The 24685-nt window shown below is 43.2% G+C and overlaps 1 protein-coding gene across 6 annotated transcripts in view; it reads left to right on the forward strand.

Moving 5' to 3' along the window:
• The window catches only part of LRP1B (LDL receptor related protein 1B), a 2031260-nt gene that overhangs the window by 1192876 nt on the left and 813699 nt on the right, over nt 1-24685 (forward strand). For all 6 annotated transcript variants that reach the window (XM_068245873.1, XM_068245875.1, XM_068245874.1 and 3 more), the window contains exons 19-21: nt 1607-1687; nt 4229-4396; nt 14731-14913. In XM_068245873.1, the coding sequence (XP_068101974.1) occupies nt 1607-1687; nt 4229-4396; nt 14731-14913 (432 nt within the window). The remainder of the gene's footprint in view (nt 1-1606; nt 1688-4228; nt 4397-14730; nt 14914-24685) is intronic.

Here is a 24685-nt window from a genome sequence, read left to right on the forward strand (position 1 = left end):
TAATCTTTGGTTTAGAATAACTTTTCGGCATTCTGTAATTTCCTAAAAGTAGGTTAAAAAGTATTGCCAAAATTATTCTGGGTATTTTCTTGCTGTAGGTTGCTTAAATGGCAAAAGGAGTTAAAATATCACCTAGGAGAAAAACTTGGGATACAAAGTAAATTGCATATGGGCGTTGTCATTAAAAAATGACTTATATAAGACCCTTTATGTTACATTATGCAAGGGTTACTTTGTTCAATTGTCATTTTTCAAGGAAGTAGGCATGACTTACAAATAATTTCTAGATGTGTAGGCAGAAACATTGACTAGCTTGCTTGCTTCTAGTACCTGGCTTTCTTTCTAGTAGCCACTATGAAGATCTAAATCAGTGGACATGATTAGCTATAGGGATGGAATTTGCCACAGCTCTACATTACCAGCAGTTAAATTATCATACTGCCTAAACAGTTTATTTAGATAGGAAGGAGCTAGGTTGGGGAGAGCTTTGTAGACAAGCATCAGGCTTTTGAATTGTATCCTTTGTGTAACTGGCAGCCAGTGAAGAGACTGACAGAGTGGCATAGGGCTGGATAAGCGGGAGGAGAGGTGGATGAGCTGTGATTGGCAGCCAGTGAATAGACTGACAGAGGGGGTTAGGACTGGAGAAGTGGAAGGACATGACATAGAAATGAGTCATGCAGCAGAGTTCATGATGGACTGTGGTGGAGTCAAATGGTTAGCAGGGACTTGAAGGCCACAGAGCTGAGAGTTGCAGTATTCTAGATGTAATCAGGGCATGCCCCAGAAGTCTGGTAGTGTCCTGTGTGAGAAAAAGGTGGATGCAGGAGATGATTTTTAGGTGGAGGTGACAAGAGGAGGATAGTTTGTCCATGTGTGGTTTAAATGAGTGCGTCGAGTCCAGTATTACTCCTAAGCACGAGCCTGGGGGACAGGGGCGATTGAAGCAAAGCAGGTGGTTTCAGTGCTTGGTGCTGACACTGCCGAGTGCCTGAGTTGGGTACCACTATAACACTAATGCTATAGTGTGCACCCCAGGCAAGGGTGAGGGTTGCTATGACTCGAAGGAAGAATAGTATTTAATGCCGTCCAGAATTGGAGCCTAACTCACTGGTGGCGTAGTAATTGAAGTACCATCAACAGAGACTGTGATGTGGGGGGACATTGAACTGGGGGGGGAATAACTATTTTGGACTTGTCCATGTTGAGTTTCAGATAACGGGAGGCTATGATTACAGCTTTGGTTGCATTTTCTGTCACACTCACTTGTCTTCCCCCCCCCCCCTCCCATTATCTTTCCCATTCCCTGTGTGACTTCATTACATACTGATCATGCTCTCCATTAGGGTTATTGTCCTATTCTCCAATTGCCCAATCTGTCACCCATCGTATGTTGGCATATTTTCCTTTCCTCCCCTACTTTATTCTTCTCACCTTCATTATATCCCTGTCACTCGTGAAGCTCTTCTTTACTTGCAGGTTTAATAATCTATTGTTTTCCTGTGCGAGTCAATATTCCCCATTGTTTGAAAATTCCATACGTATCGGGGTGTGAAGTAAATCTGTGTCTGCTGCTATTGAGCGCTTGAATTTGTTTCTCCCGCAGAGCTCAAGACGTGCGACCCAGTGACGCATTTTGTTTGTGGAAATGGACGATGTGTCAGCCACAAATGGCGGTGTGATTCAGGCAAGTACCGTACTTAGCATGTGTCTTCATTTACTCGAGATGTGAGCAATGTAACATGGCAATTTCACATTTCAGCCTGAAAGAGCTGGAGTGCTCATGAAGCTATCTGCTGCTTGACGGCCGTAATTTACCATTATTGGGCATGTTGTTGTACACAGCTTGCATTGTGTATGAGTATTTGTTTAAATGTTATCGATGAAGCTGAAAATGTCAACATTCTTCTATAGTCTGTAGCGTGAACGTTCCATGCCTAGGCTGCCGTCAACCGTTCTCACTTCTGCAGAGGGATCTACGGCATTTTACAGTTATTTCATTTATTATATTCCGCACAGAAAAATCCCTCTATTTTTTATATTTAACCTCCAAAGCGGTATGATTATCTCCAGATTTTAGGGTCTAAAAGCGGTGCAATTTTTTTTGCGCGCTTTCAGGCCCTAAAACCAGGAAACAATCATGCTGCTAGAAAGATCTGCAGCAGCCAAGCATTTACTTGGGGTCCAGCGCTGCAATTCTCCCTCCATCCTCCGGGTGGTGCTGTAGGGAGATTGCCTACTCTCATCATGACGACAAATGGCGATCTCACCAGAGGGATGCAGAGGACAGGAAAGAGAATGGCTGCCGGTGTCTGGATCCCGGGGGAGGTGAGCTGAAACGCCCACTTTGCGCTATACTCTGGTGAGACCTCCCAGCAGCTACCACGAGTCCAGCTCGGGGTTACCATACTGACCTGCGGTTTTCTGCCCTGAGCCTGATTCGGGGTTACCGCCAGGGAGAATAATCAAGTATGACATTTTACATATGAATATGTAATCCCCCTCCTCCTCCCTCCTCCCCTCTGCCTCTGCAATCTCTGGCTAGTAATACCTCCCCCTCCTCCTGCCCAGACTGAGCTCCCATGAGCCCTTGCTACTGTCTGAAAGTGCCTTGGCTCTCTGAAAACCTGTGGGCGTGGCTTCTTTAGTTTATAGGGAATTAGAGTATTAAGATAAAAAAAAAAAAAGTATTTGGTTGGAGGAATGCCCTATAAACAATAGGAAATGAACACAATTATGCAACGAGTAAAAGTTCATCTCGGATCCACTTTAAGTGATGCTGCCTTGAGTAGAGCCTTGTGCGACCTTCAGTTATATCTGAACTGAATTAAAGGACCACTTTTGCAAACAATTGCACAATGTAAAATACATGAGTATAAGAAATACATTTCTTCCAGATCAAAATGCACAATAAATGTATTTTCTCCTGTGATCCTGTTACTTACAGTAAGCAGTACAAATCAGAGAGGTTTGACAGGTTTTGGAATAATCCAGCTACACATGGGGGTTCTCAGGGTTTTGAAAAGCACATATTGAATGACAGTTGCTCTGTCCAATTGCCAAATGAGCATGCAAATGTGTCCAGAGGTTAAAGGGTTAAAGGGTAAACAATGCCAGTTGCAATGCATGACAGCCCCGTTGATCTTCTGGCATAAGTAGTGTCTGAGTCAAAACCCTGGAACAAGCATATGGCTAATCCAGTAAAACCTGAGTCAGCTGAGTCAGAGTACCTGATCTGCATATGCTTGTTCAAGGTCTATGGCTAAAAGTATTAGAGACACAGGATCAGGAGGGTTGCCAGGCAACTGGTATTGTTAAAGCGGACCTAAACCAAACATTTTTTTAATTAAAAATATTTAGTTGCACCACTCTGACACATACAAATATAAATAAACACTCCTTCAAGCCTATGAGCATTTCAGTGCATGCTTTTCACCCTCCTCTTTACATAACTAGGATTATACTGGGGGCAGCCATTAGCAATTCCTCCTTTGCTGGACACCATCTATTCCACCAGTTTGCCGGATTTTTTGCCGGCAATATGAAAGGAAGGGAGGGGTTTCTCCAATATATGTAAAATATTTTATATTTGTCATCATGCAGCTGAAAAAAGGCTGCTATTTATTATTATAATTTAGAAAATAGATTTTATTTCTGAAATCTTGTATTTTTAGTTTGGGTCCACTTTAAAGAGGAAATAAATATGGCAGCCTCCAAATCCCTCTCACCTTGGGTTACCTTTAAATAACATATTTGTATAGATCCTTTCCAGGGATTGCTTTTGTAGGACATAAAGGAGATGCTGAGAATCCCCATGAGGAGGAAGACTAGTTCAAAACTTGCAGATCTGTAAGAATTTTACTGTCTACTGTAAGTGGCAGGAACATAGTAGAAAAGTAATTTACAGTGTAACTTACTCTGGGAGAAATACATTTCTTATAAGTATATGTACACATGCATGTTATTATTATTATTATTATTATTATTATTATTATTATTATTATTTTATTTTATTTTATTTTTATTTATTTTTTTGCCAAAGTGGTACAACATAAATTTAGCTTTTAAAATACAATCACCAGCAAAATATTGGGCCTGATTTCCCTGGGTTCTCTAGGCAAGGTACATATGGATTTGTTGTGCTTGGTTTGGACGCTGGCTTCAGATAGGGTATAGGCAAAGTTATTACCGATGCTGCCCATTGTAAACAGCAATGTTTTGGTTTCAGATGATGACTGTGGTGATGGCAGCGATGAGCTGGGGTGTTCCGTGTCATGTTCGGATAAGCAGTTCCGATGTTCCAGTGATCGCTGTATTCCAGCACACTGGGTGTGTGATGGTGACAATGACTGTGAAGACTCTAGCGATGAAAGTCATGCCAACTGCACAAAAACAGGTTAGTCTTTTTTTTTATAATGTTCCTTCTCATCCATTAGTCGACTCAAACTCTCCTTGACCATATGTACTGTACTTCTGCAAGCCAGATGTCTCTGTCAATTACTGCTTCTTTCAGCTGAACACAGGCATGTTCATAGCACAGGCATGTTCATAGCTTCACATTTTGTCTATTCATCTTAAAGTGATTGTCCAAGCTAGAAAAAAAAAGATTCACTTACCTGGGGCTTCCTCCAGCTCATGGCAGCCGTCCTGTGCCCTCGCCGCAGCTCCGATGGCTCCCGGTCTTCTCCGCTGGTACAGCCGACCTTTTGTAGTTTGTAAAGATTCTTACTTCCCCCAGTATATAGCAGGCCAATAAAAGGAAGCTGAGATCCACTTGTGGCTCCCAAAACTCTGGCCAGACCCGGCCGCTGTAAAACTTGTGCAATCTCAGCAGCGATATTCACCTTACTCACCAGAAGTAATAGAGGAGGACTTTTTATTGTCCTGCTGGAATGTGATACAGTTTAATTCATGGCCTGAAATCTAATAACTGGTTTTGGTGTGTATTTTTTGTTTCTGCTGACTTTGAGGTATTTCTTTGAAGTGTAATGTGCATTAAATTTTAGAGGACACAGTTTGCAGGATAAGAGATCTCAGTAGCTCCATGCCGAATGCATACTCATTAATATCGTGTTTATCTGAGTGTAAAATACTATTGAAAGCCATCGCTTTTTATGCTGATTCTTAAATCTTTCTCTTTTTACTATGGAAGTGCTAAATGGTAAAAACATTTTTTTTTAAAGTGATTCTAAAGTGGAATGAAAATGGTGATAAGGCTGGAGGGTAAGCATTAGAGATGATCAATGAGATGCAAATTTTTCTGAATTTATGCAAATGTTTATTCAAATATATGGCGCTTGCAAATTGACCAATCAGTTTAAAGGGGCACTACAGCAAAAAACTGTAAAATTTAAAATATGTGCAAACATATACAAATAAGAAGTACATTTTTCCAGAGTAAAATGAGACATACATTACTTTTCTCCTATGTTGCTGTCACTTACAGTAGGCAGTAGAAATATGACAGAAGCGACAGGTTTTGGGCTAGTCCATCTCTTCATGGGGGATTCTTATCAAGGCTTTTATTTTTTTTAAAGATATTCCCTAAAAATAATTTGAACAATGATGCTGGCCAGCTTCCCTGCTCGCTACACAGTTTTTTGGCAGTTCGACAGAGCAACTGCCATTCACTAAGTGCTTTTGAAAATAAATATATCCCCGAGAATCCCCTATAAAGAGATGGACTAGTCCAAAACCCGTCACTTCTGTCAGATTTCTTCTACCTACTGTAAGTGACAGCGACATAGGAGAAAAGTAATTTATAGCTCATTTTACTCTGGAAAAAATGTACTTCTTATTTGTATATGTTTGCACATATTTTACATTTTATAGTTTTTCACTGTAGTGCCCCTTTAAACCTGGGTGGGACTTGATTGGTCCATTTTCAAGCTGCATATATTTGCATACATTTGCATAGACTCAGGAACCTTTGCATCTCATTGATCTTCCCCATTAGGGGCAGCCTAACAGATGAAAACAATTCAGAATTAATGCTAATTGTATTGTGGCTTGTAGATGGAACACTAGCAGCAGTTGCTGGTTTTGATTGGTCCATTTACAACCTGCTAAATTTGCATGAAATTTGCATCATATTTTCATGATCTCTAAACTGGCTTCTTATTGACCTTTCCTAGCATCGCCATGCCTGCTGCCTCACTTAAAGGACAACTCATGTGAGAAGAATATGGAGGCTGCCATGCAGTATTTATTTTCTTTTAGGCTAATTTCACACCAGGACGTTGCGTTAGAGGGGGCGTTAAGGTCGCATAACGTCCCCCTAACTCAATGCCTGGTGGTGCTGGATCTGGACGTCAGAGTGAGCCGCGTTGTGCAGCTCACTCTGGCGTCAGTGATGCCGTGATGCGCACTCTTGTGCGCATGCGGCATCACGTGGTCCCGCCGGCCAATCGCCGCACAGAGCGGCTGCTCCAGGAAGTAAACACTGCACGTCATAACGTGCAGTGCATATTAATTAGCCATGTGCCTGGCCGCTCTCCGCTCCTCCCCAACATTACTGAGCATGTGCAAGCAGTCTAACGCGGCTCAGCCGCGTATAAAGTACTGCATGCAGTACGTTGTCTTGTGACGCAGCGTTACAATGTAACGCAACGTCCGCACTGTGAACAGCCCCATTGATTTTTCATTACTGTGCGGTGGGCTGCGTTACAGGCTGCTCTAACGTGCGCCTGTAACGTCCCACTGTGAAACCAGCCTTAAACAATACCAGTTGCCTGGCTATCCTGCTGGTCTATTTAGCTACAGTAGTGTCTGAACAACACCGGGAGCAAGAATGCAGCTAATCTTATCTGATCTGACAATAATGTCAGAAACATCTAATCTGCTGCATGCTTGTTCAGTATCTACGGCTAAAAGTGTTGGAGGCAGAGGATCAGCAGAACTGCCAGGTAACTGGTATTGCGTAAAATGAAATAAATATGGCAGCCTCCATATCCCTCTTGCTTGAGTTGTCCTTCAAAGAAGAATTTGAACCCAGGATTGAACGTCATCCTAATCAGTTACTGACGCCCCCTTTCAAACAAGAAATCTTAACTTTTTTTAGAATGGATCATCAGGGACATCTGTATGGATGATATTGTGGTGAAACCCCTCCTACAGTGTGATGTCATGGCCACGACAGTTAGTGTAAGGAGTAGGTGGGGGAGGATAGAGTTAGGAACAGGTAGAGGGAGGTTTAGTGTTAGGAGTAGATTGGTGGAAATTAGTGTTAGGAGTAGGTGGAGGGAGGTCAGTGTTAGGGTTAGGCAGGGAAGTTTAGTGTTAGGAGTAGGTGGGGGGAGGTTAGTGTTAGGAGTAGGTGGAGGAGGTCAGTGTTAGGGGAAGGTGAGGGTAGGCTAGTGTTAGGAGTAGGTGGGGGAGGTCAGTGTTAAGAGTAGGTGAGGGTAGGCTAGTGTTAGGGGTAGGTGGGGGGGAGATTAGTGTTAGGAGTAGGTGGGGGAGGTCAGTGTTAGGAGTAGGTGGGGGAGGTTAGTGGTAGGAGTAGGTGGGGGGAGGTCAGTGTTAGGGGGAGTAGGTGGAGGGAGGTCAGTGTTAGGGGTAGGTGGGGGAAGGTTAGTGTTAGGAGTAGGGGGAGGGAGGTTAGTGTTAGGAGTAGGTGGGGGTAGGCTAGTGTTAGCGGTAGGTGGGGGAAGATTAGTGTTAGGGGTAGGTGGAGGAAGGTTAGTGTTAGGGGTAGGTGGAGGAAGGTTAGTGTTAGGAGTAGATGGGGAAGGTTAGTGTTAAGAGTAGGTGGGGGTAGGCTAGTGTTAGCGGTAGGTGGGGGAAGATTAGTGTTAGGGGTAGGTGGGGGAAGGATAGTGTTAGGGGTAGGTGGGGAGGATAAGTGTTAGGCGTATGTAGGAGGAGTTAATGTGAGAGGGAAACATTACCAGTTTTCTGCCACCCACATGATCCTGCGCCCAAATTACAGCACACCTTTTTTAAATGTACGCAGCTTTATTGTATCCTTTCTGCTTCTGTAAAACAACTTTAAATAATATAACAGGCTGCTCTAATTGTTTCATATTCTACCAGAAAACAAACTGTGCACAACATTCCTTAGACCATCAGTCTTTGTCTGTGGGTAGTCAAAGAATTAATAGCAGATTAATGTCACTCTCTGTTGTGATGCAATTTACCATCCTCTGGCAGTAAAGTTCGCAGACCCGATTTTTTTAAAAATTTAATTGGGAGATTATTGAATGACATATGAAATATTCAGGCTGTATTTCAAACGAGAGCTAACCAGAGACGTCATTTTTTAACACCGACTGTTAACCTTAAATTATGATGGAGAGCTTCGAGGAGGCAGGAAAATCATTTGTTAAATGGCAAAAATAAAATTTGCCGTGCGTCGCGACCGAAAGAAACAGTTCGCCGCCGTAAACGCTCTCTTCTCCCGGCTTTTATAAATGACTCAGAGAGGGATTGGATTGTCCTAAATTGAGCACTGATTACATTTAAATGATGGTTGTAAGCATCAACAAAGGGGTTCTGCGGAAGGAACGCTGACGTTAATTTAATTGTAAGGTATATATATCTCTCATCCCCGTGCGGCCTAATATGAATCATTACGGGCGTTTTAACAAACGCGCGTGGGATCAGCAATACAATTATATCCTAATGCAAGACCCGAGAAAATCACTTTTTTTTATCATCCTTAAATACAAGCATGTATATTAATAACCATAAAACAATACGCGGTAGAAGGCGGCGTGGCAGAATTAATTTCTAATAAGATATATCTTAAAGTGTTTACGCCGCCAGCTGCATCGCTCAGCGGGCTTTCAGGCTTCCAGGCAATAAAATGGCTAACCATTAGGATATCAGTGATTGTGTGTGTATTGGTCCCCTTATTCCAGCCCGGTCACCCCTGTTGCAGGTATTTACCCAACTGGTCGAATAGGCCTTCAGGGATCCTTGGATGCTTTCAGAAGCACTCGTGTCCACGAATGCTACCGAAGACAGCAGGTCCGTACTGGGCAGGTGTTAAAACCCACTCGCTCACACATGTGCAGTACGGAGCCATCCTTCTTTGGCTCCCGGAGCAAATTTGAAAGGTGGACACTGAACAGCACTGGAAAGAGGATACTGATAGAGAACCAGGAAGGCTCTATAGGATCCTAAACCTTCCCTATCCTTCAGTTAGTATATTTTTTTGTCACTACAGATATGCTTTACATGGTTTAAACAAGGGGGGTAAGTGTTAGCACAATCCCCCCAAAGTGGAAGGACTCACCAGATCAGCTGGCCAAGTGGGCCCGTCTGCGCAGTAGGGGTATCGGCCACCCCTCAGCCACCTCAGAAGACCTCAGCTGGGCACTTGTGTTGGCAATCCGTGTCACCTCCAAAAGAGAAGCCTCACCATAGCGTAAAAGAGTAAGGGATTGTTTCCCACGTTTATTTAAAAGTATGACAAAGTCCAACATCGAATGTCACATGGGGAAGGGGTTTCCGGCAAGCGCACAGCTCTGTATAGCCTGCTCGCCTGTAAAGGCTGCTCCGGCTCCAGTCCCCGCAACAGACGCTGAAGTGTAAGGAAAGCGTGTATGGATGATCACCGCGTCCGGTGACGTCACACGCACAGCGCCGCTCCGTAGCTCCGGAGCGGAGCTACGGAGCGGCGCTGTGCGTGTGACGTCACCGGACGCGGTGATCATCCATACACGCTTTCCTTACACTTCAGCGTCTGTTGCGAGGACTGGAGCCGGAGCAGCCTTTACAGGCGAGCAGGCTATGCAGAGCTGTGCGCTTGCCGGTAACCCCTTCCCCATGTGACATTCGATGTTGGACTTTGTCAAACTTTTAAATAAACGTGGGAAACAATCCCTTACTCTTTTACGCTATGGTGAGGCTTCTCTTTTGGAGGTGACACGGATTGCCAACACAAGTGCCCAGCTGAGGTCTTCTGAGGTGGCTGAGGGGTGGCCGATACCCCTACTGCGCAGACGGGCCCACTTAGCCAGCTGATCTGGTGAGTCCTTCCACTTTGGGGGGATTGTGCTAACACTTACCCCCCTTGTTTATGGAGTCCCCATCAATGCTTGTGGTCGTATGAGAGACTGATATACGCTGAGCGCTGCACCCAACTATATCTACTAATTTTGTTCAGCTTGTCACAGAAAGCAGGGAGCGCTCCACCTGTTATTATTGGTGTTTGCCTATATTAGTGTTGATGCCTGCATCTTTTTAAACTGATTTTATACACCTTTTGTGAGCGCTAGTATATATATTTTGTATTTACATGGTTTAAAGTGACAGATGGGGCCACAGGGTAAAAGTAAACATGCCCAGGGCTTCCTCCAGCCCCCTCCGGGCTGATCGTTCCCACGCCATCTTTTTCTGACTTCCCATTCTTCTGCAATTGGCCCCGGAAAGTCCTCCTTGCACAGTTAAAATACAATTTTCCCATGTTTCCGCGCTTTTTGTTAAGTTTCACGGTAAAAATATTGGGATTTTCTGTTTTTGTAAACATTTTTGTAAAAAAGTGAAAACATAAAAATACAAGCTATTTTTTGCAAAAAATTTCAATGACTTTGGTGTAAACTTTGCAAGCAACACTATCCACCAGTGTTTACACCCTTTCCCTTGCCTACCCCTGGTTACCCTCACAGCCTGGGGGCCCATCATGGAAGGGTCATAAAACAAGGGTGGATGTCCTAGTCCTCACACCCATATCAAGTGTAGCAACAAAAACACCAGATCTGAAGGATGGACACCTATATCTGAGGGGGTGAAGTAGTAGATGGGGTCCCCTTACAGCTCTAGGTCCACCTGCGGTCACAGGGGCTGCACCCCTGTCATTACGCCCCTGAACACAGATCATTAAATAAACAGTGTGGCCTTAACATCTGAAGGGCCTGCAGGCACAAAACACCTGATTCACACCCTTCAAAAGAAGTCGAGCCCCCACTGGTGAGGGTAGTGTGCTGGGGAGGGCCTCCATAATGAGGGCTAGCTGAGCTAGTTCGGGTTAAAATTGTGAGTGGGAGGAGTGGAGTTTCTGGGAGACAGGAAGGGTTTGTTCAAGGGGAGGAGTGTTGCCAGGGATAAAGAGGAAGGGGAGGGGTTGTGGCCTAGCAATAAGTCCGTGGCTAAGGTGAGAAGTGCCCTCCCTCCCTGTGTTTGCATTTTGGTTGAAGATTGGTGGTAGTTATCATTGCAGAAGGCGCGGTAAGGGCTGCAGAAGTTGGTCAAAGAATAGTGGAAGGGTGAGGAAATACCCTGATATATCTCTGGTCAATGGTTTCCTCAATGAACAATGATGGTAAACGGTAGCAGGCAGCTGTCCCTGAGTCGGTGGGTGCATCTGGGGGTGTGTCTGGGGGACGGTTCAATGGCTGCTTGCCTGGTATGGTTTTAGCCTTCGGACCCATTGCCAATTTCTAATTGATTGAGTTGGTTTTTATTATAGTACATTGTTATATTATTTTTTATTAATAAATAAGGGCTGCTTTGGTCTTAAAATTGCAACCTATATATAAGCAGTCCTTGTGTTATGTATTGTGTTAGTTATAGTTAAGGTAAATATGAGGTTGGATACCCGGTAGCAATTGCGCATATCATGCCACACCCAGCGGCATAATTAGAACTTGGCGGGTCTCCCAGAAACCCCTCCAGCCCTCCTGCTGCAAAATCATGCGCATGCTGAACCACCCAAACTATGTAAAAGGAAGTAAAACTAACCTATGCTGCTTTGAGAGAGGTGGGGAATGGATCTGCGTTATAAACACCAAAATGTAAATGTTTCACGTATAACGAGGACAGCAGCAGTGTATTTTGAACACTGCTAGAACAATTGCTTGATTACTCATGCACCCTGGTGTGATAATGAGATACAGAGCAAGGCCCAGACTCCAACCTTCACCTTCCTCTTGCAGCAGATGTTCTTAAAAAAACAAACGAAAGAAAGAAAAAGAAACACAACTGTTTTTTTTTTTCCCTGCCTTGATTTACTCTAGTGTGTTTGTGTTTCTGTTCCCTTGTTATTTATCTCTATGGAACACAGTAAAGAGAGTCGCTTGTTCTTATAATGAATCCATGCCACTTCCAGCTTGGCCTGTGGTCTTTTCTCCCAGCGTACGGCATCTCTTTCTAATTTCATCATTATCCTAGGAATAAAACGAACAGTGTCTTTTGTAACTGGCCCTCTTTTTTAACAATCTCTAAACTACTGAGCATTTGCATAAACCAAATTAATTGCCAATTAAGGAGCTTTGCTGGTTGACTCTTCCAGCAATTGGCTTCCAGCCGATGTTTTAGGGCGCAAATATTAGCTGATGCGAAACACTTAGAAGCCCGGAATAGTGTAAATACTGCTTCTCCTCCTATTTAGAAGTTGGTCATGGAGGTTCTTTGTCGCTTTCCTTCAAAAGCGAGAGTCTTTGATGTCCTCTAAAAGCAAGCTTTATAGTCTAAATCGGGGTAAACAACCTCTCCATTTCAACAGCAACATCATCGTCGGGAGCCTTCAAATGGTTTAGGAGGCAATTAAAATCATTCTCGTTGTTTCTCTCAGTCATAGATGTGACATGTGATGTCTAACAACAAAATAGCTCTGTGAAGTTCTTAACGGATGGTGTTCTTGGGAGTCTTTAAAGCGTCCAGCAATAACTTCATCTCAACACTGCCATGTACCGCACATCTACATAAGGGCATAACGTGGTTTTTCTGATTCATGTTGTCATCTAAGCTACAACTGTCATGTGTTGTGTCTGTGTCACGGGGGTTGCCACCTTGCTTTCTACAAGCTTTGAAAATTGATAACTTATGTTAAGTTGCATCTGATACTCTTTTTCAGTCTCTCTATGATAAAAATTGTTTACATTAGAAGGTCACAACAAGGTTAAAGAATATTTCCATTTTTAAAGGCTTTGTTCATTCTGCTATCCATTTCTTTTTTCAATCAATAATAAACTTGCATTAATTAACCACTTAACCTCTTGCCGACCGCATCATGCCGGTGGGCGTGGCTGCAGCGGCAGCCCCAGGACCGCCTGACGCCGATTAGCGTAAGGTCCTTGGGGCAGGTATTGCAGGAGATCGTGCATCTCCGCATAAATGACGGAGCAGAGTTTCGCCATCAGTCTTCCAGCGGCGATCGCCACTCAGAGACTGTTAGACGGTGAAACCGCAGTCTAATAAACCTGTACAGTTCTGTGATCTAAGGCAGCACTGTACTGGGGAGAGCAGTGTGACGCGACTGTCCCCTCCATTGGCTCAGGGGTGATTCGCTGTCATAGGCTGAAGCCTATGACAGCCGATCACAGTGATAGGCTGGCGGAGGACGGGTACAAAAATGAACAAAAAATAGTAAAATTGAATAGAAAAATAAATAAATATTTACTAAAAAAAAAAAAAAAACACTGGGAGAGCGATCAGACCCCACCAACAGAGAGCTCTGTTGGTGGGGAGAAAAAGGGGAGGGGGGAACCACTTGTGTGCTGAGTTGTGCGGCCCTGCTGCGAGGCCTTAAAGCTGCAGTGGCCCTTTATGTGAAAAATGGCCCAGTCTTTAGGGGGGGGGGGGTTTAACACTGCGGACCTCAAGTGGTTAAGACTAAGTGGACAGATAAATCCTTTTAGCAGGAGCTGCATAGCTGGCAATCTGGATGTGTCCATCGTTATTGTGTCAGGTACACGCACATGTACGTGACCCTATTAACCCCCTACCTGTAGCTACAAACATAAACACGTGAAAAAAAAGTGACAGTTAAAAAAATACATAGTTAGTTACCTTAGGGTCTGAGCTTTCTTAATATGTATGTAATGAGGGTATATTTCTGTTATTTTAGCAAATAATGGCTTGTAATTATTGATAGGTTGCAAGCAGAAAAAAATACACCTTTATTTCCAAATAATATGTTCTCGTCATACATTCTACTAGGAACAAAATTTAAATATTGTGATAGCTGGGACAACAATATACAAAAGTAGTAAAAAAAAAAAAAAAAAAAAAAAAGGTTGTACACTGCCTGATAACCTCCAGGAGAGTTTTTAGTGCTTTCCAGTGGCCAAAAAATAATATAAAAGTAAAAAAAAAAAAAAAAAAACACTTGTAGCTACAAACATAAATACGTGCAAAAAAAAAAAAAAAAACGACAGTAAAAATAAAAAATTACATAAATAGTTGCCTTAGGTTTGTAGATTTCTTAATATGTATGTAGTGAGGGTATATTTCTGTTATGTTAGCAAATAATGGCTTGTAATTATTGATAGGGTACAAGCAGAAAAAAATACACCTTTATTTCCAAATAATATGTTCTCGCCATACAGTCTACTAAGAACAAAATTTACAAATTGTGATAGCTGGGACAACTGGGTCAATAAAAAGGTGTGTGAGTTTTATCTATAGTACCATTGGTTATTTTAAAACTATAGGTAATGGAATTGGAGAAATTGTGTATTTTGGGGTTTTCTTTTTCTTGTATTTCTTTATAAAATGCATTGAAAGTAAAGTATTTACTGAAAACCAGTATCACCCCCCAAAAGCCTAATTTGTGAGTTAAAAAAATAAATAAAAAACAAGATGTGTGATAAGTATCGATAATGTACAATGCACAAAACTTTTGCATTGCTAGTTACTGCAAAAGATGAAAGTAGTGCTTTAACTGTAACCTTTTTTCCTTTTTAAGTGTGAATTTACTTTGTGCTGTAGGGAGAGAACATGTTCTGTGGACTCTGAACATTTGTGTTGCATTAATGATCTAATGGTGATTGATTTTGTCTCCTTTAGCTACACCAGCTTTGGGGTCTTGTGATGGCAAACAGTTCCAGTGCCAGCCAGATGGGAATTGTATTCTGGAACTGTGGCTGTGTGATGGAGAGAAGGACTGTGAAGATGGCAGCGATGAGAGAGGATGCAATGGAACCCTGCGGAAGTGTGATGCCAAGACTAAATTTGCATGCAGAAATACAGGTAAGAACATGTATTTCCTGTAGAGCAGTGCTATCCAACTTATGGGCAGGGGGAGTGTCTATCATTGTATTTTTTGACTGGAGGGAATTGAGCACCAATGTCCAGGCTTTGGGGGCTCAGCCAAGTGCAAACAAAAGAGAGGCCTGCCAGAGGTGGGCGCCTGAAACTAAAAAATTGTTTGGGCAAGTGAGTGGGGCCCAGTGGCCACAACCGTTGCCTGGCAGTTGGACAGCCCTTCTGTAGAGGGTAAATCAGCTGGTGGTGGCTTAGAGCAACAGTGGACATCAACAAAGTGTGATATCTAAAGTAAACCTGAAACGGTGGGAACAAGTTCTATTTTACTTACCTAAGTCTTCTACCAGCCCCCTGTAGCCCTTCAGGACCCACAGCTTCCTTCCAATGTGCTCCGTTGTGACACTGTTCCCCTCTGAGAGCTGGCTGACTGGATGCATGTGCAGCCCTGGCCATTTACCTCCTCGATCACGCTCCCATGGTCAGGAGTGCTCTGCTCATGTGGAGTTCATAAAGACTTAGGCTGCATGGACAATGTGTGAAACATTGAGGAGGCGCATGGCCGAGCAGTTGGCGATGTTTCCGATTGGCACAGCAGAGACCATCAAGGAAACTCCGACTTTACTTTACTTTATCTTGTTCCAGAAGGCAGTGATTTAAATATATGTCTTGTCTAGTGCCAGCTGTTCGCACCAGGATGATCAATAAGATGCAAATTATTCTGCCTTGCATTCAAATATACCGTTAATGCAACCCCCCGCCCACACCACCACCGCCATCCCTCCCCCTCCCCCCCCCCCCTAAAAAACAGAAATTGGAAAGGTGGAAAGCCAGACAGGATATTAAAAAAAAAAAATCCGAAACATACTTATGTAGGTAGCCAGGTATAGATGCCCACAGTAAAGGTAGCCAGGTATAGGTGCCCCCAGTGTAGGTAGCCTATTATAGGTGCCCCCTGTATAGGCAGCCTGGTATAGGTGCCACGGTATAGGTAGCCTAGTCTAGGTGCCCCCAGTATAGGTAGCCAGGTAATGGTGAGCGCCGTGCACTGAAACTACCTGTTTTGTATAGGTGCCCCAAGTATGGGTAGCTAGGTATAGGTGTCCCCAGGATTATAGCACAGGAGGTGGGAGCAGCGGGCACACACAGCCGACTCATACCTCCCTTACCTCAGGCCCCCCTTCAGCACTCCCCCCAACATAAATTAGAGCATCGGGCACGGGCAGGGCACACAGACTCGCCTCTTCTGGGTTCCATGCAATGGAGCTCTGAGTGCAGCCTGTCTTCTCTGTCTCCAACACCACTCAATCTACTTCCACTAATCAGGAAGCACAGTGAGCGACGCTGGAGACAGAGAACACTGGCAGCACATGGGGCTCTCTAACTGATTCCTAATCCCTAACGGACCCCACCCAACCCAGGCCTAATCCTAACTGACCCCCCAACTGATGCCTAACCCTAACCTAACTGCAGGTTCAAAGAGTGGGTGCCAGCGGCGTCCAATAGAACAGCAGGCATTTGGTACGCCTGCCATATAGCTAGTGGCCACAAATTTGTAGCCGCAATTCATATAGTGGGCAGAACCAGTTATTTTATGACTAATAGCCATGATTAGCCCGATAAAATGGCTTTTATCAACACCAACATTTCCCATTATAGATGTTAATCACGGCTATAAATATGGGCACCTAAGGCAGCATCCAAAATTTTAAGCCCCATCTACACCATACAATTTTTTGTGCGATTTGATTCAATGCATTGATTCAATTCGATTTAATCCAATCCAACATGTCGGATCGGGATTCGATTGACTCTATTCATTTTGCCATTGCAGAACAATGGCAAAATTGAATCGAATCCCGATCGGACATGTCGGATTGAATTGAATCAATGAATCAAATTGAATCGAATCGCACAAAACATTGTATGGTGTTGATGGGGCTTTATGCGGTCTGTGATGCTCAGATTCCCTGTTCTGATGCAGATCCCCTTTCTCAATATGTAAAATAACAGAATCACAATGTCATCCATTACTTTTTTTTTTGTGCCTTCAAAGAGACTCTTCAGGAAAAAAACAACAACAAAAATGCAAAAAAAAACAAAAACAAAAAAAAAAACCAATGCAGTGCATTTTACATAATAAAAGGAAATGTACTTGCAAGTGTTTGAGTGAGCGGGATCAGTTAAGCTAGAGATAAGAGAACAGTCCATATGTTCTCCCCAGCTATGGCTGAACTGCGCCCGCCGCTGCGATAACGCTGTGTGGCTGCCACACTTTCAACGGAAACAACTTCCTCGAAAATGTCAAACTGTTCAGGAGCCTTTCTGTTTCATTGTTTCGCCGCACGAATTAAACAATCTGCATGGCTGTGCAATGGTTCATGTTGGACCGCCATCTGGAACCAACAACACCTGGGCACCCCCGGGCACGTGCATACAGAGTGCTACATTTGCAGATCTCAGAAGAATAATACATAGAAAACAAGCATAAATTTCACCTGACAATGGCTTGGCTGCCTCGGAAACAGCTGCTAACGCTCCCATAAAGTTGAAATATAATTGAGATGTATTTCCTCTTTAGCGATACTTAAAATAGAGTAAATAACTCAAGCGTCTCGCAAATGGCCAGGCTGGGTTTTAATCCAGTTACTGTTTCTGTCTCGGAAGGCGGCTTATTATAATAACTCTGCAAAACAGAAAAAAAGTTCTGTGAACTGAAGTTATAAAAGCAGACCTGAGTCAAAGATGATACCAACTGGTCTATCTATCTATCTATCTATCTATCTATCTATCTATCTATCTATCTATCTATCTATCTACCTATCTACCCATCCATCTACCTACCTACCTTTGTCAGAACTGGAATATATAAATTGTATTATATGATGTTATACTGTATATCTGTTGTTGTCATTTATAAATGAAAGGACAACTGATGTGCAAGATAATGTCTATGTTTCCCTATGGCTCAAGAGGGCAATGTTACAGTTTAACAGTGTGCTGATCCAGAAACTGTTACAGGGTCATCGCCATTTTTGAGTTAGTTCAGACTCGCTTTAAAGAGAAACTGTGACCAAGGATTGAACTTCATCCCAATCAGTAGCTAATACCCCCTTTCCCATGAGAAATATTTTCCTTTTCTCAAATGGATCATCAGGGGGCTCTGTATGGCTGATATTGTGTTGAAACCCCTCCCACAGTGTGATGTTAGGACCATAGTGCTGACATCACACTGTGGGATCCTTGTTGCATTGTGGTAAATAGCAGCTATTTCCAACTGCCAAAAAGGCAAGCAGCATCTCCTTCCACTGACATCACCTGCCAGCAGTAAAAATGTCACCATATGATAAATGTCAGAATGTAAATCAGGGAGAGGAAAGATTTTACAATGGGCAAACATTAACTAAATCATTTATACATAATTATTGTAAAAATTAAGCACGTTTGTTCATTATTTTATTTTCACTGGAGTTCATCTTTAAGTGATGTTAAGCCTGGAGTGATTAGCTATGCAGAATACTCCCCCCCGAGGATTCTCGGAAACCAGTTATTTGTTGTGCTAACTTTGGAAATATCCTTAAACTAACATTCCACAGAGCTCACTTAAAGAGACTCCGTAACAAAAATTGCATCCTGTTTTTTATCATCCTACAAGTTCCAAAAGCTATTCTAATGTGTTCTGGCTCACTGCAGCACTTTCTACTATAACAGTCTCTGTAATAAATCAATGTATCTTTCCCCTGTCAGACTTGTCGGCCTGTGTCTGGAAGGCTGCCAAGTTCTTCAGTGTTGTGGTTCTGTGATGAATATCCCCCCTCCAGGATCCTCTCTGCACACTGCCTGTGTGTTATTTAGATTATGGCAGATTCTCTCTTCTCTCTTATCTTTTACAAGCTGGATAAATCGTCCTCTGAGCTGGCTGGGCTTTCACATACTGAGGATTACAGACAAGAGCAAAGCTGTTTGCAAGAAGAAAAGACCAGCCTGAAACTTCAGTGCATGAGAGCAGAAGGGGGAAATAAACACACAATGATCTCTTGAGATACAAAAGGAAGGGTGTATACAGCCTGCTTGTGTATGGATGTATTTTCTATGTGTGGACATGCTGTACATCAACCTACTTCCTGTTTTGGTGGCCATTTTGTCAGTGGCGTACCTAGGGCTTTTGGCACCCGGTGCTGGGTATTAAAAGACACCCCCCCTTTAAAAAAGGGCGTGGCCACAACTGGCAAATTTGGGCGTGGTCATGACCGGATGAGGGCGGAGCTAACTGTATTTTAAAGTATTAGCTAGTATAGTTGCCCCCAGTATAGCTAGTACAGTTGCCCCCAGTATAGCTAGTATAGTTGCCCCAGTATAGCTAGTATAGCTGCCCCCAGAGCTGCCCCAGTATAGCTAGTATAGTTGCCCCAGTATAGCTGCCCCCAGTATAGTTGCCCCAGTATAGCTAGTATAGATGCCCCCAGTATAGCTAGTATAGTTGCCCCAGTATAGCTGCCCCCAGTATAGTTGCCCCAGTATAGCTAGTATAGTTGCCCCCAGTATAGCTAGTATAGCTGCCCCCACTATAGCTAGTATAGATGCCACCAGTATAGCTAGTATAGATGCCCCCAGTATAGCTAGTTTAGTTGCCCCCAGTATAGCTAGTTTAGTTGCCCCAGTATAGCTAGTATAGATGCCCCCAGTATAGTTGCCCCAGTATAGCTAGTATAGCTGCCCCCAGTATAGCTGCCCCCACTATAGCTAGTATAGATGCCACCAGTATAGCTAGTATAGATGCCCCCAGTATAGCTAGTTTAGTTGCCCCCAGTATAGCTAGTTTAGTTGCCCCCAGTATAGCTAGTTTAGTTGCCCCTGTATAGCTGCTCCGGGAGGGGTGAAGCAGCGCTAGAAGGAGGGGCAGTGGGGGCAGCGGCGGGGAGGGGGGAAAAGATCCCCCCCCTCCCTCACCTGGGTCCCCTCCTTCTGCCTCTCTCCCCCTCCAAATGACAGCGGGCATTGCGGGCAACTTACAGGCAGGGCGGGCGGGCAGAGACTACTTACTTTACTTCTGCGTTCCAGCAGCTGGAGCGCTCCGTCGCCGTCACGTGCCTCTTCTCCGCCTCCAATGCTGTGACACGCATTGGAGGCGGAGAAGAGGCACGTGACGGCGACCCAGCGTTCCAGCTGCTGGAACGCAGAAGTAAAGTGAGTAGTCTCTGCCCGCCCGCCCTGCCTGTAAGTTGCCCGCAATGCCCGCTGTCATTTGGAGGGGGAGAGAGGCAGAAGGAGGGGACCCAGGTGAGGGAGGGGGGGATCTTTCCCCCCTCCCCGCCGCTATCCCTGTCACCCCTCCTTCCAGCGCTGCTCTTCCCCTCCTGCACTGTTGCAATGGGGGGTCGTGGCGACACCCCCCTGGCTGGCTGTCACCCGGTGCGCCACGCCCCCCTGCGCCCTATTGTAGGAACGCTACTGCATTTTGTTTGTTTATAAACAAACTTTTTAAAACTGTTTTTAACCACTTTTAATGCGGCGGGGAGCGGCAAAATTGTGACAGAGGGTAATAGGAGATGTCCCCTAACGCACTGGTATGTTTACTTTTGTGCGATTTTAACAATACAGATTCTCTTTAACAAGACTAAAGATGTGATAAAATTCAGGCGTTAAATCAGGGAGAGGGAAAATGTTTACAATGAATATTGTAAAGGATAAATGTACTCACTGTTATTTTCACTACAGTTCCCCTTTAAAGCTTATTTATTCTTTAGTGTTTGCTGTTTTTAAAAGCCCGGCTCCTCACATAGGAAGAAGGAATATACTCCTTTCCTTTTGTTTCCTTCTTGCAGTATGGTATTCCATATTGCTTTCCTGGAGTCAATAGCCCAAATCCCGGTGTATCTTCTGGGAAGAAGGCTTCACCCGCACTGCACACAGTAAACATGACTGGGAGTCGCTAGAGGGGTCACGCTGGTTAATAACACCCTTATAGTACTAGATAAACATTGTATCATTTCTCCGTGTCATTGAGCCACCGGAGACTTGCCCCCATTCAGTCATGTGCTCATCAGCACAGCTTGAATGGTGCCATCAGGGGATACGTGTGACACAACTGGTAACAAAGTATATCTATATCATGCGATCATGCTGTCTACAGTGCTTATATCACCGGGATACCGGCGCTTACTATAGAAAAGCGTGTGCTGTCCACATTTCCCGCTAAAACAAAATTACATTTTAAAACTCAGTTCCAGCCTTCCAGGAGTTCTGTTTTCCTCTTATTTTAATTTTCAGTACTATAGAAAGGGGTTGAGGGTGTTTAGGGCTTGTAGGAGGAGCAAATGGCAGCGCTTCCAAATACAGGCTTGCACCCGAGTTGACCAGCTGCATAGATGTGCAGAGCTCAAAACACAGGCAGATCACGCAACTTGCATTCAAAACAGATGCAGCGAATGGAAGACGTTAGCTTCCAAAAACAGTTTGCATGCAGATTGTTCAGTACTAGACTCTTCCACTATGATGAGGGGTCCCCACAGAAGAGAATGTTAAGGGCTTGTTAATGCTGTCTGTGTCACAGCTAGACAGATTTTTCTTTACATCAAGACCCTGCACATCACTTGCACACAGCAATTTTACCAGTGTTAATGGCAGGAGGGATGCGAAATTGGCACAACACGCAATATCTAGGCATTGCACACATTGCTATGGTAATGGGCATTACCCTTTGTATGCAAGTAAAGTAATGAGGGTCAGCATAGTAACTTGTGCATTACGCTACTAGTTGGGTGTTATTACTGTTAAAATTGCTGTAACCTGCCTGTGGATTGTAGTTTTACAGAAAGTTAGTGAATTATGTCCATAATGACTTAGCTACGTACCTCTTTTGTCCATAACCTTCTTATAGCTAACTTATGTCAGGCTTCACATCTATCCCTGAAAGAAGAATCTCCTCTGTGATTCTTAAATACTGCCTATATCTTTTTCTCCTAACCCTATTCCTTATATTTTCCCCTCCTTCATCTTTTTGCAACATTCTTTCCCTTTTCCATTAGCATCCTCCCATACTTCCTGGAAAAGCCTGTCATTATACCAGTAGCAGAAGAAACAATCCTAATGAGACAAGAGAGAGAGTTCCAACAAGTAGGGGTAGCCTTAGAGAAGTCTTGGAACCATAGGTGGTAGGAGAATATGAATGAGAAGACTAGTGATGAGCAGAAATTATGCCTATGCGTAATTACGCATCATAATTCGCAATTATGCATCATAATAGTAATGCAAAATGTTGGGGACAATTGTAATGAAATTCATATGTAATTGTAATCATTCATAATTGTGCATGATTTTTGCGCCGACTTTAGCGGTTAATAGCAAAGGCCCCATACATGCTATTACCAAAATTGCTACATATGTTAAAGAGAATAGTGTGTACAAGTAAAAAAATGGTTTTTAAACCGTAATTTGTCTGAGTTTAAAAAACATTTTTCTTCGCATTTTTAAAAACAGTTTGCTCAAAAACTACAAGGTCTTTTTGAAAAAAATATTTTTGACCTGTATCCACTAGTCTTCTTAACATACTGTATGTAGCATGTGTGGGGACTTTGCTATTCACCACCAAATTTGACATGAAATTATGTAAAAATGCATTTGACATTACAACATTAACGATTATACAAAATCAGTTGAATTGACAATTTTTAATTATGTATAGGCATAATTGTGAAAATAATTAGCTGATTACGCTAATCACCATTAGGAACTCATTAGTAGGCCAGTGGGGGGACATCAGGGCCGGATTTAGAGGCTAAAAGTGGGGAGAAACGCATGAAAATGGAAGCTGATTATGAAGGAAAAGGGCTGCTGTACATGGAAGATACATATGGAAGAGGTGGCTGCACATGGAATTTGAGGTCGCTGCTGCACAAGAAAGCGGAGCCACAACATGCTTGGCCTAGAGAGGCACAACATGTATAAATCCAGCCTAGGGGAACATAGAGGGCCGCTAGGGGTGTGTTTATGTATATGGTCAAAAAAGCAAGTGGGTAGGAGCAGGGGAGTAATTTACCATTTCTGCCGCTCGGACGTGATGCTCATGTCTGGGCGGCTGCTCTGCTGCGGTGCCGCACTTCGGCGTGTTCCCACGCGCAGAAGCAACCCCGTGCTGTCCCCCGGTAGCCCTGGGATCAGTGAACGGGAACATGGTTCCCGATCACCGATCCGTGTCCCCAGCAGAAAAACTGAAGCGCTCTTACAAGTGGCTTCAGTCTTTCTGCACGTAAAATTTTCCGCGTCCTCCTTGTGCTTCCGATTAGCGAGAAGCACAAGGAGAAAAAAATACTCAAGGTGGCCATCTTGTGGCCAAATAGTAAAACTACATCTACATATTTTTCACATTACAATTTACACATATAATAACATTAAAAATTAACTGTTTATTTCCCACACCAAAATATTACCCATTAATATGGAAAAAAAATTACAAGACATAAATAGTTACCTAAGGGTCTAAACTTTTTAAATATGCATTTGAAGGGGGTATACTACGAACATTTTTTTAAATTATAAGCTTGTAAATAGTGATGGACGCAAAACGGAAAAAATGCACCTTTATTTCCAAATAAAATATTGGCACCATACATTGTCATAGGGACAAAATGTCAATGGTGTCATAACCGAGACAAACGGGCAAATAAAATACATATGTTTTAATTATGGTAGCGTGAATTATTTTAAAGCTATAATGGACGAAAACTGAGAAATAATGAATTTTTTCCATTTTTTTCTTACTAATCCTGTTAAAATGCATTTATAAAAAAAATAATTCTTAGCAAAATGTACCACCCAAAGAAAGCCTAATTAGTGGTGGAAAAAACAAGATCTAGATCAATAAATTGTGTTAAGTAGTGATAAAGTTATTAGCGAATGAATGGGAGGTGAAAATTGCTCTGATGCATAAGGTGAAAAATCCCCATGGGCTGAAGTGGTTAAAAGCAAAGCATAGTGGTTTGAGTTTGACTCTAAGGATTCCTCTTCTCCCTGCAGGTGGCCTCTGATTTAACAACATGTTTCTCAGGTAGAAAAATGCAATGACTAGTCTTAGTTCCTTAAGAATCCCTTTTCAGTTTCATTACAGTGAACAGCACCCAAATAAATACAAGCTTTACCTCCAGAAGCCCCTAATAGAGACAAGACAATGCTGTCTGTCGTGTAAATAACATCAATTTGCTGAGGTGTACCGCCAATTTCCTTAGCACCATCCTGTGTCTACGGCAGCAATTGGGCTCATAGCTGTCTCCTGCCCGTTGATTGCCCTCACGGTCTAACCGAGAATGTCATATAAAAGGAACCTGATAATACGTCAAGATCACCCAGCTCAATGCATACATCTCCATAATGAAATGCTAAAACCCTCACCCTCCCTCTCTCTCTGATTGCCAAATTGCATACGTTGTACAGAGCACACTTAAAAATCAATACAAGTTTTAAATAGCAGAGAACAGGCATTAGGGAGCCATGCACACAGCGTGGTTTGGACTCGTGTCCAATATCAGTTTGAGTTTTGGGCACTCTTTATTCACGTTATTAGCAGCTATGGATTACTTTGTTCACAAATCCAATGACTGCACAGTGCACACAGATCATAGTCATTATTTGAATTGCTGTATTGGATTACTGTAGTTAGCTAATTGCCTAGTTATTTACAGTGGTATTTACAGTGGTTGGTTAATCATCTTTTTACGTTGATTTTTTTTTTCTTGGGACTTCAAAATCAACCTGTCAGGATTAA

This window comes from Hyperolius riggenbachi, chromosome 7, assembly GCF_040937935.1.
Source record: "Hyperolius riggenbachi isolate aHypRig1 chromosome 7, aHypRig1.pri, whole genome shotgun sequence".
Taxonomy (NCBI): domain Eukaryota; kingdom Metazoa; phylum Chordata; class Amphibia; order Anura; family Hyperoliidae; genus Hyperolius; species Hyperolius riggenbachi.